This window comes from Molothrus aeneus, chromosome 3 (assembly GCF_037042795.1).
Source record: "Molothrus aeneus isolate 106 chromosome 3, BPBGC_Maene_1.0, whole genome shotgun sequence".
NCBI classification, from domain to species: domain Eukaryota; kingdom Metazoa; phylum Chordata; class Aves; order Passeriformes; family Icteridae; genus Molothrus; species Molothrus aeneus.
In genome coordinates, this window is record NC_089648.1 from 21,357,814 (window position 1) to 21,369,152 (window position 11,339).

An 11,339-nucleotide genomic window follows, 5' to 3' on the forward strand; every position below is an offset into this window, starting at 1 on the left:
TAGAGCCACTGCTCTCCTGAGGGAGGCTGTGCAGCCCTGCCCCTGGCTTCTAGAGATGAGCCTGGCCACAGGCCGTGCCAGCCAGAAAGGATGTGCAGGCAGGAGCTGAGGTTCCTCACCCACAGCAGCACAGAGTTCAGGCAGCTGTCATGCCATGAGGAATTGGAGTAAGCTCTGAGGGAAATACCTGTCTGCTGACACTGCACTGTTTATACATTTCAACACAGAACCTTGGAGAATTAAAGCAAAGCTGTGGAATAGAAACCAATTTATTTGTACTTGTTGTCTTTAATTAAAGGTCTCCTGAAATATAATCTGTCTATATCTAGCCAAACACAACAGCTGTTCCACTGCCCTACTGTGTACGTATCAAAGCAGGAAGGCACAAATGCTAAAGGCACTTGATCTAAACAAAAAAACCTCCATCCTCTCTCTTCAGGTACACATGCAACTGCCCACCTTCTATCTTGCCACCTCTACAATCAGATCTCAAGATATAGTGATAAATAACCAGGATTAAGCAATTGCAGAGGTCTGAAGTTCTCTGAAGCTACACAGTCTGCAGATACAACCTTGAATCGAAATCTTCATCAACATGAACGTGCTTCTGAGCACGTCTTACATGAGCCAGTATCACCACAAAAGGAGATGACAGGAGAGACAAAATGGGTGTTTTGTCTCCTGATACTTTTGAGTCACTCTGTTGATTCCATACCTGATCCTGTGTACTGCAACACTTCAGTATCAGCAGATGGCCCCAGATGGCTCAGAGCTCCCTGTGCTAAGCAACGTATATACAAAGCATGCATGTGTTTTTAACAAAAGGGAACCATTTTTCCCCCACGAGGTATTAGTGAAGCATGAATTGCATTGCTTAGCACATCCTGCACATGAGACAGATGAGTGGTTCCAAAAGGGGACTGTGTGAGTACAGGGGGTTAGTAAACCACAGCGCCCTAGACACAGCCTATAGCACAGAGTTACTCCCTGCCTGAAGCTGTGGACAAGCAAATCTGTGTTGTTGCTTACACCACTTCCCCCAGACAATGCTATAGGTCTCTCCTAGAAGGAAAACTACAGTTTGACTGAATGACCACTCTGATATTCCTGTCTCCTGCTGCACCTCCTTGCTAAAGGATATGGCACTTCAGTTTTGCCCAAAAAGCATTCTTACAAGAACTGGACTGCATCAGTCACAGCCTTCTTGGTGTGCCCTGCAATACAGGAAGGGCTCTTAGGCCTCCCTCAGTTCCACCCACCTGTGCCAGGCAGAGACATCATAATTTCAGTGCCTGCCTTGCCCTGGTACTGCTGTCTGTGTGAGGGCTGCTGGCACAAGGGACCTCTTGTTCCCTTTGCATGGTCAGACAAGTCATGTCTCAAGCTGGCTTACATCAGACAGATGCTCTGCTGGCCCTGAGTGCTGGGTCTTGGGGCCAGGTCTCCCAATGACTACCAGGTATTTTCTGTGCATTTCCTGCACAAAGATATTCTCAGACAAAGGGAAAATCCTTACAGATGAGATCTTAAAAAACACAACAGAAAGGTGAGAAAGAGACCTACAAGAATATACTGTATACACTGTCACTGGACACTTCATAATATTATAAATTTTTAGGGTCCTGGCTAGGATTATCCCATATAACATCTTACCTCTGTATTTTAGCCAGAGACACATGTTGCCTTTACCAAATAAATGTAATGTAACCCAGGAGCAGAGACACCAAAGTGAGGAAAAGAGCTTCTGTGTTTTTGACATCAGATTATCTGCTCTCAGAATGCAATTACTATTACATCTGGTTAGTGTTCACAATGCTGTATCCTCAGAGGCCTCTATCAGGTCACAGTCCATCTGCAGTACTTTTTCAACCTAATTTTTTCCAGTATCAAGTGGCTTAAAGCAACAGATTGCACTTAATTTGGCCTGAAGACTATTTAAATAACCAGATGTGTTAATCAGCAGTGACACTGAAATACCTCTTACATTGGAGAGTTTTCTTTCTATATTCTGGCACTGGTATTTAGGAGATGGAGAAGAGCAGAGTGCAGCTTCTGGAGAACTCAGCAGCCCCAGGTAGGGTGAGGCACCTTCCAGGCCCCTGCTGGCTCTCAGCAACCTGCTCCTGTTGAATTCAGCTACTGAGAAGTTAAAGGCTTCCTTCTGCGTTTGGCACACAGGCACCAGCAGAAGAGACTATTGTCTGTCCTCAGCACAGCCAAGGGCAAGAAGGGAACAAAGACTGGATTAAATTCATAGGACAGCAGTAACACATGTTCCCCATAAACAACCATAATTAGGAATTTGCGAGCTAATTATAGGGTTTCAGAATAAGAAAGTGCAAAGCCAATGTCCAAAGGTAAAAAAAAAAAAAAAGGTTTCTGTGACATTGCAGCTGGCCAGCATTGCCACCTACCGGCAGATATTCCAGCACCGACCAACCAGGAACGGGCAGCAGCTCGGGACAAATTCCTCACTCCCACACCACTGTTCTGTCACCCCTAGAGCAGCTCACGAGTGGGGAGCAAAGTTAACACAGGAGATGTTAGCCCTGGTGCTCAGTGCCTGAGAGGAAGATGGCACCAGCTGCCACCATGGACATGGGGCCTCTCAGGCTGGGTGGGGATGGTGTTCCTCAGGCTGCCCCAAACGGCTCTCAAGGGCTTCCTCAGACCCCTCAGGACCGTGTCCTGCTCGTCCCTCAGACAGCACTACATCAGTCACACCCCTGAAGCACAATTTAACACTGAAGTTGAACAGGCAGGGAGAAAAAATACCTGTTGCCAACAAGCAAATAAATCTCAATCTCTGCACTGGACATTAATTTTGTCCAGAGATGGAACTAGGTAGATGGGTGCTTGCCAATAATTTTAAGAAGCAGGTCCTCAAAAACTCACCCTACAGCTTGAAATATAACCAAGTGCAAACTGGTTATTTTCAGTTTCTCAAGTGTGCCCAGGACCTCATTCCTTCAGGAAAACCCACTATGACATAAAATCCAGCCATTCCACAGAGTCCTCAAATGACAGTGGAGGTCCCAGCCTTGAGTGTTGAACCAGAACTTTGGAAACTTGTTTCTAAATACACACAGCAAAGACCATAAGGAGGGTGTTCAACACAAGAAAGGACATCAGAGCTCCACCAGCCACCAAGGCCCTTGCCCACACGAGGAAAGGCTCAGCAGGTGACCCCAGGGCAAGTCACTTCAGCCTCTCTGACCTCTGCTCTTCCCCTGCATGTAGAGCTCACTGTTTTTCCTGCTGCAGAGGATGACTGGGAATGGTAATTCCTGCAGCATGAAACCCCAAGTACATCCAAACAGCACAACCTGCCCAAGTTTAACCATACTGAATATTGAACTGTTTCCAAAATGGCAGGCCCTGCTCAGCTGTGCAGGATGAGACAGTTTAGCTCCATGGAGCCAGGCACTTCCAAGTCAACGTGGCATTTATCAATATTGCCTCAGCTTTTCATCTCTGCTACGTTTTTGTGTGGGCAAAAGAGTGAAGTTCAAGCCAACCCTAAAGGAAATGAGTAACAAAGGATTGCACTGCCCACATGAACTGGCTGGGATAGAACAAACAGTGCCAAGGAGGATGGGCATGGCAGCAGCAGCTCAGAGAATGTATCCTTCATCTCCTTCCCGACAGTGACTTCTGCTTCTGAAAATTCTGCTGCTAAAAAAATTCAGTTGAGTTCTGCTCAATTCTCAGAATGGAAAATGGTGTAGAACACAGAAGGTGAGTGATAGGGAAGACTGTCACACACACACATACACTCACACACATATACTCACACAAAAGGCAGGTTTCACATCTAAAAGACTTCTGTTACTTGGCATTTTAGGAAGAACCTCAGCTTGCTCAGCCAGGTAAGCTTCTGCAGCCCCTGCCTCATCACCTGACCTCTGCCCACTCCACAACTTCTGACAGCAGCCATCTCCCTCCAGCCCTGCCTTACCTGTTCCACTGCTCTCCTGTTCCAGCCTTCAGCCCTGCCCACAACATGCACTTCTTGGTAGACCTGGCAGCAAGTCTCTCTATCAGCCATGTGTGTTACCAGGTTAACATCCCATGGTAAACTGCCTCACATTTCCCTCATGCAAATTTCTCAACTTGATTTTCAGCACATTCTTCCTGTTGTAAGCTTCTCACCTGGTGGTGCACCTGCCACAACAGGGATTGCAGCAGTATTAAGAAACCAAGCTCTAGTGAAAGGGTCAGTGAAATGACCTGAGGGTGCAAGGTGTGGAAAATTATTTTGGCTGTGCTCACTATGGAGGGCTGGAATCTGTTGGCCTTTTCCCAACAGCAGATACTCAGTGCCATGAAGATGCACAGGGTCTCACTGCTTGTGGGGAAAGATGGAGAAGGGAAGGATGCAACATGACTCAAGCCTCTTTAGAAACCTGAGAATCTACATGGAGATGGGTAGAACAGAAAAGGAGGCTTACAAAAACAGCAACTGCTGGAAGTTTCAGAGAGCACTTGTAACTGACTGGGCAGGAGAAAATAAAGCAGAATCACTGACACAGTATTTAAGCAGCTTGGCTTTGTAGAAGAAATGATAGCTCAGAAGTAAATGCTGGTACAGAAATATTTTAAAGCATCACCAAAGCATACCCAGAATGTAAAGAAAAATAAACAGAAAATTTCTCTGTCCTGAACACAGACCAAAAAAAGGTTTGTTTTGTAAGAAGAATTAGTTTGACTCATTTTTGTACCATGAGAGACAACTACCAAAACCTTAAAGGAAGAAGAGTCCACATCATATTACTAAAGGCCCGTTGCCTTTTCCCTACTAATGCAGAACAGGGCAGGAGTTTTTATGATCTTGACCAAGGCAACAAAAAGCAAATTATTTAAACTAAGTATGAACATTCAAACCAATGCAGTTCTTTACAACTGTGACCTCTGCATTTCCCATTGCTATTTTCTTTCCATTTTCCAAATTTCTACTCCTTACCCCGCACCAAGTTTTCCAAAATTACACTATCTTTACATAAAATATAACCTAGGGAATGGGAAGGATGCTGTCTTCTAAGAGTGTGTTTGGGATTAACCTTGTTATGCAAAGTCCAGAGACAAAAGCTGCTTATCTGGGCAAGATGCTTTGACATCACTAGCTAGAAAATACCAAAGTAGCATAAATCAAAGCATAATCCCCATGATAAATAAAAGGGGTTTTTTTATTTGGTTGGTTTTTCCCCCCCGCAGTGACATTTCAGAACAGTGCTTTCAAAAAAACCCTTTTGATTGTTTTTTGATTGTTGGATTAAAAGTCAAGGAAACTCCATTTCTTACCTATGTTTTTGCAAGTTTTATGTTCATAAGGATGTATGGAGTTTCTCTGCTGGATCAGGGCTTTAGTTTCTAAAGAGTTACTTCTCTGCGACAACTACAAAATGCTTCACAACAAAAGAAAACTAGGGAAAGGAGAGGATTCTAGCATCTTCAGAAGGCTTCACACATCAAAACAGTTATAAATTATCCCTTGAGCAATGGTACAAATCTTCAGGTTCACTTCAAAACACTGTAGCAGACAGAGACACAGTTTTCCATTTGCTCTTTAACGATCTCCCCCCGCTCTGACTGCTGTACACTTAATGTTTTTGTCAAGCTCAACTCCCCTTGAGTCCTTCCTTCAGGCATTCCTAAACCACAGCTCCTGGGGAGCACGTGCTTCACAGTGATTCCAGTGAACTCCCAGAGCAGGGTTATGTACAGAGGGACCCGCTGGGTAACCTAGAGTCAAGGTGTGGAAGGAAGAGGGCAGGCACTGAGCAATTTACCACAGCTGGCACACCCACAAGCTGTGCTGGGCTCCTGCTGGCTGTCCAGACCTGTCTCATCTCCCAGTGGACTCTCAGCAGACCTGTGAAGTCACTGTCCTTGCCTGCCTCAACACCATGCCACAGCTCTTTCTCCATCAGACCAAGGCATGCCGATGGCACGTGCCTTGCTGCACTGCAAAGAGAGGAAGATTTGATACAGGCTCACAGGATCAGAACAGCAGGCCACAACTCCAGAGCTTTCAGCCTAGGAACTGCAACTCCAGATTTGGGGGGGGTAAACTATCTATTATGAACTGAACAAAACTGATTCAGGTGAACAAACAAAACCAGAGACCTTTCCTGCTTCTACTTTAGGATAAAAATAATTTGCTACCATTATTGCTCTAGAGTATTTTGCTGTTACACTTTCTAATGAGAGAGAGAGGAATAAACTGTCCAGAGAAACACCACATCTCGAATTCTGAAAGAAAATAACATATTAGTGAATGAACTTTCAAAAAAAAATCATTTATGTAAAAGGATGTTCTATTTACAAAGGTCAGTTTGCTCTTTATGATATGCATAACCACTACCAGAAAAAATATACATAAAAGAAACACCTCATCTTTCAAATAAACATTTACAAATACTCTGCTTAAACTACTAGAAAAATTAAGACATTTGAAATTAAGAGTGCATTCTGCATGCAGTTAAGATAGAAATTACATTGCTGGACTTCAGTGTGTCATTTCCTATCACTGTGAACAACAGACACTTGGGCTCTTCTAAAACACCACAGCCTGGCTATTACCTTAGGATCTCAAAAGGAGGACATGGATCTCCATGAACAAGTTATCAGCTACTCTGTGTTTTGCCATTAAGAAAGGACATCCCAATTTTCTTCTCAGTAGGAGGGTCTGGTCTTGTCCAACTTGGTGTCCTTTTCCCTGAGTTTCTCTTTAGTGTCCTGCTAGGATGATGGCTGGCTGGGTACATCTGCCAGTCCTTGGTGAGGACTCCTCCGGTTACAAGGCAGAGTTCAGGAATTCCAGGAGCTGGGCACGGTTCCGGTCTCTCTGTCGAGCAGACAAGCAGAGGCACTGGTTGGACAGAGCTGTACTCAGGAGCAAGGCCACAGATCCCTGTTTTCTGTGGGGCTTCCACATCCCAAAGCGAGTGCCATTGACACAGCTGGGTCCAACCAGCTACCAGTGAGGCATGGGTGCCCAGGGGAAGTGCCAGCCAATGGCTTCTGGGGACACAAGCTGTCACTATTCCATGAGACACTTCCTAAGTGGCTCCCTAAGGAGGCTCCACTGGCTGTCACGGTGCAGCTCCCAGCCTGCCCAGGAGGGAACTCCCAAGCACAACAGATGCTCCTCTCTGGTGGCTGAGGCAACTTCCACTGTACTCCCAGCAAGTCCTCAGCTTTGGGAAGTATCTTTTTATCCCTGTGCATAAACAGCAGCTTATGCAGCATAACAGAACCCTGAATTTGGGTTCTCTCTTCACAAAAAGAAATGGCCCAACCAGTCAATTCCAGAGCATTTTATAAAAAATTATTGAATCTTTAAATATTGTAAAGAATGGATGTTGTTCAATTCAGCAAGACCACAGGCCCCAATCAAAAAAAGGACCAACAAAAAATATTTGACATCAAATATTGTAACAAGCAGGCTACTGGAGCAAAACTAGCAAACAGTCAGCATAATTTAACACACCCTTTGGTGTCACAGAGAGAAGATAATGTGTTTTCAGTCAAATTTAACTCAGAATGCCCAGGACTGCTTTGACAGTTCTAGAATGAACTACTAGGGCTGAACCTGAATCTGCCAAGCTGGATACCTCGAGAAGTAACACTTCCTGACCAGTACCAGAGCCCTCTGCAGGTCACCCTAAGGTGTTGAAGAGTGAAGGTCTTATTTAACTGCTGAGTCCACACATCCACAGCAATAGCACACAACCCAATTCATGGTATTTATTTCCCTGGGTATCTCAGTAAAAACATTTGACTGCTCTAAGAAAATGCAGGAGGATGTGCAGTAATACAACTGGGATTTTAAAAATTCCTCTCTAAATAAAGGCTAGTCTTGCATGTGTTAGAAAAACACAGTGAAGTAGCAATTACCACAACTGATCACAAGAGACTGAAAGAAGATAAGTACAATTAGCACCAGTGTAACAGAAAGCTACAAATTGCCCAATGATTAGAGGCTGAAATTCTAAGAACCTGCACAAACATCCTTTGGTTTATCTGCTCATGACTGAGAATTCCAAGCCCCTTCAGAACATAAAACCTGCCAAAAGAGTGAATTAAAATTTCTCAGAGGGCATCACAGCCACACTAAAAGCTACACTCAGTTTACAACTCTTAACTGCAAGACCCACTCTTCTACAAAAACTACTACTAGAAAAAATATTAAAAGATACAGCATTTTTTTCTTAGGGACATTTAGACTAATTAACTCTTACCTCTATATCTTCCTTAGTCTTCTTTATTTTCATCTTAATTTTCTTTCCAGTTATCATGCTGTAGTTTTCATTCTTCTTTTTGTTTTTGAAGAACTGAAATGAGATCACATGTTGAAAAGACATAAGCTTTGTTCTGTACAAATCTCATGTAAAATTGCAGACAATAATCTTTTATACTTCCTTACTGTCCACAACAACAGAGAGAGGTTTCTACTGGTTGATGACCAAACTGGTGATCCTATGAACATTTTTATGACAGGATGGATGAAATATGTAGGTGAGAAATAAAACAGGGCTTCACACTCGGACCAGCATACCTTGGAAAGCTGGACAGGTCCTGTTTTCTCTTTCCTTTTCTTCTTTTCTTTCTTTTTCTTCATTTTGTTCTCTTTTTTCCTTTTCTACAAGAAGAAGACATGTTCTTATGCTTACGGACTAACGAGGGCAAAACCCCCTAAACCCACCAGGATCTCTCAAGGCACTCAAGACAGCCATTGCTGCTTGCCCTTACCACTGCTGGACAAGCAGTAGAAAGTAATGCACCAGAGTTAGCAACCCTTGGGACTCTGAGCAAGAGTCAGAAAAGGTCTGATTCCCTGTTCTCTCTCTTTTAAAGTAACCCCAATATATAAAATCACTGAAAACGGAATAGGAAAATAACAACAGCAAGAATTTACCACTCACCGACTATAAATAATTTCTTCTGGGAAATTCTATAATGTTATCAAGATTCCCCACTTCTCTTTTTTTCAGAGACTACTCTAAACTTCAGCGGGACCACCAATGATCGGCAATAGTAACTTTTAAATTATTTCTCTTTTTGTCTAAAGTCAAGTGCCCATTTATCAGTTCAGCTACCAGAACCCTAAAAGCATGATTTAGATTTACACAGCCACAGACAAAAGCATTATCTTACATGACATTTAAGGTTATTGAAATATAAAAAACTGTTTTGTTTGTTAACTACTTATTTCTCTTTGTGAACTTTTACCTTTTTGTTGTGTTTTTCTTTTTTCTTCTTCTTTGACTTAGACTTAGGAGAATCTAAAATTAAAGAAAAATAAACAACAAAATCAAACACTCAGTTTAGCATTCTGAAAAAGACATTTGATTTACAGATAAGACAGAGAAATGTGAAACATATGAAGAAAGTGCTTTAGTTCAGCTATTTGTATGGACACAGGTTGAACTAACCCTTAGAAAGAGAACACACTTACTGCCACTTACTGGGCTAACATGGAAGCTGAAAATACCTCATTTACTGATTCTGCAGATGTGCCTTCACCTGAGTCCTCAAAGTTAAATGCTTGAAACGTTAAGACCAAAGGAGGACTAAGTCAAACCCACAACTCTGGTCTAAATAGACTGGTGAAGTAAAAAAAGATCTGTGTTTTGAAAATGCAACAAACGGAGGGGCTTAAATATATACAGCATATTGTTACCAAGTAACATTTATTTGAATGGCAGTTTGTCTTTAGAAGGAATCCAAATTAACATAAGAACATTGCAAACTGTGTATGAAGTGGCACCTTTACATACAACAGGAAAGGGTTATGAGAGAACAACCCTGAACAAGCAGCACTGGTATTCTGCACTGTCACTCTGTGGTGGTCTCACCACTTCTAAAACAAGCTTTAAATGCTCTCAGGAGTGCTATCAAAACTGGAAAACACCATGTGCATGTGGAGGTAGCTTACCTCTACTACTGCTGGAAGAAGATGACCTTGATGAAGAGCGTGATGAGGAGGAAGAAGTGGATGTACTGCTAGAAGATGATGTGGATGAAACAGATGAGGATCTGCTTCTGCTGCGCTTTCTTTTCCTTTTTTCTTTTCCTTAGGGCAACACAAGGCAACAGTGACAAGCCTGCTAGTAACTGTGGCCTACAGAAATGACTCTCAGTAGAATTTAAACACAATAAACCCCTGTTTTGAGGGGTCGGTTGTGTTTTTCCCTGCTCTTCCAGTGTGCCATGGTCTACTGGCATCAGCAAGCCAGCAAACCCAGTAAGTGACACAGAGGGTGACACACAAACCAACACCAGAGAACAGCACCAGATCACAGCACCTACCTCGGGCCTTCAGCCCTTCTTCTGAGGTTGCACACAGCGTCCTGCTTTTCTCATCCTTCCTGTTATCCATATCTAGTCAGAGGCAAAAGGACATTCAATAATATCATTTCCAAAAGTATTTGGCGGTGGGGGGTAAATTCAGAAACCGAGGAATCGAGCCAGTACGCCTGAGGGCAGCGCCATGGAAGCACAGGGTGGGACAGGCTGGAAGGGACCACGGAGGGTCCCTGGTCCAACCTCCCCGCTCCAGCAGGGTCATCCCAGGCACACGGCACAGGACCACATCCCCCTCCATGACACTGCACCACACTGCGGGGGAAAGCACGTTCATGCCCTTGCACCAGGAACCAGAGGCCAGACTCTGCTCGGGTGCCGCTGCCGCAGACGCCAGGGGGGTTTTACCCACGCAGACGTATCGGGCTGTCGCTGCATCACGGATCCCGCCCATGGCCCTCACCGGCCGGAGGGCCCCGCACCCCGACCCGGCCCGGCCTCCCCCACCCTTCCCCGGCCGCCCCGGGGCCCCGACCCACCCGCGCTGCGGCTGCGGCCGCGGCCGCCCCGGCTCCGCCGCCCCTGGGCCGGCGCCGCCCGCGCCCCGGAAGGGCTGGGGCCGCCCGCCGCCGCTTCCTGCCCTCCCTCCCTCCCTCCCTCCCTCACGGCAGCCTCGGGCGCAGGGACTGAACACGGCTTCGCTCCGCCGCTTCCTGCCCTCCCTCCTCACGGCAGCCGCGGGCACAAGGAGTGATCACGGCCCCGCTCCGCCGCTTCCTGCCTTCCCTCCCTCACGGCAGCCGTGGGCACGGGGACTGAACACGGCCCCGCTCCGCCGCTTCCTGCCTTCCCTCCCTCCCTCCCTCACGGCAGCCGTGGGCACGGGGACCGAACACGGCCCCCGCTCCGCCCGCCTGGGCTCTGCCCTGCCCAGCGTCCCCTTCCCGCTGCTCAGCACCGTGCTCCCAAGCACGCCGTAGTCGTGGGATACTGGAACAGTTCCTGTTCCTGCTCTGAACCGAAACAAATCC

At 45.5% G+C, this 11,339-nt stretch overlaps 1 protein-coding gene across 1 annotated transcript; it reads right to left on the reverse strand.

The window, feature by feature from the left end:
* Window positions 1-6,280: 6,280 nt before the first annotated feature.
* On the reverse strand, window positions 6,281-10,920 carry LOC136555243 (RNA-binding protein with serine-rich domain 1-like). The gene is made up of 7 exons (XM_066547850.1): window positions 10,848-10,920; window positions 10,315-10,386; window positions 9,941-10,078; window positions 9,235-9,287; window positions 8,561-8,644; window positions 8,244-8,336; window positions 6,281-6,847 (listed from the first exon to the last, which is right to left on the reverse strand). Exons 2-7 carry the CDS (start codon window positions 10,382-10,384, stop codon window positions 6,797-6,799), a joined length of 489 nt encoding a protein of 162 aa, XP_066403947.1. The 5' UTR covers window positions 10,385-10,386; window positions 10,848-10,920; the 3' UTR covers window positions 6,281-6,796.
* Between the last annotated feature and the right edge of the window lie 419 nt (window positions 10,921-11,339).

Bases quoted from the DNA above. Each gene is read 5' to 3' on its own strand.
- LOC136555243 (XM_066547850.1), bottom strand. From the start codon at position 10,384: ATGGATAACAGGAAGGATGAGAAAAGCAGGACGCTGTGTGCAACCTCA. The intron at 8,645-9,234 runs GTAAAAGTTCAC...TTCTTCTTGTAG, and splicing joins AAGAAAAACACAACAAAAAG to AAAAGGAAAAAAGAGAACAA. The intron at 6,848-8,243 runs GTAAGAGTTAAT...TCTGCTCGACAG, and splicing joins AGACTAAGGAAGATATAGAG to AGAGACCGGAACCGTGCCCA.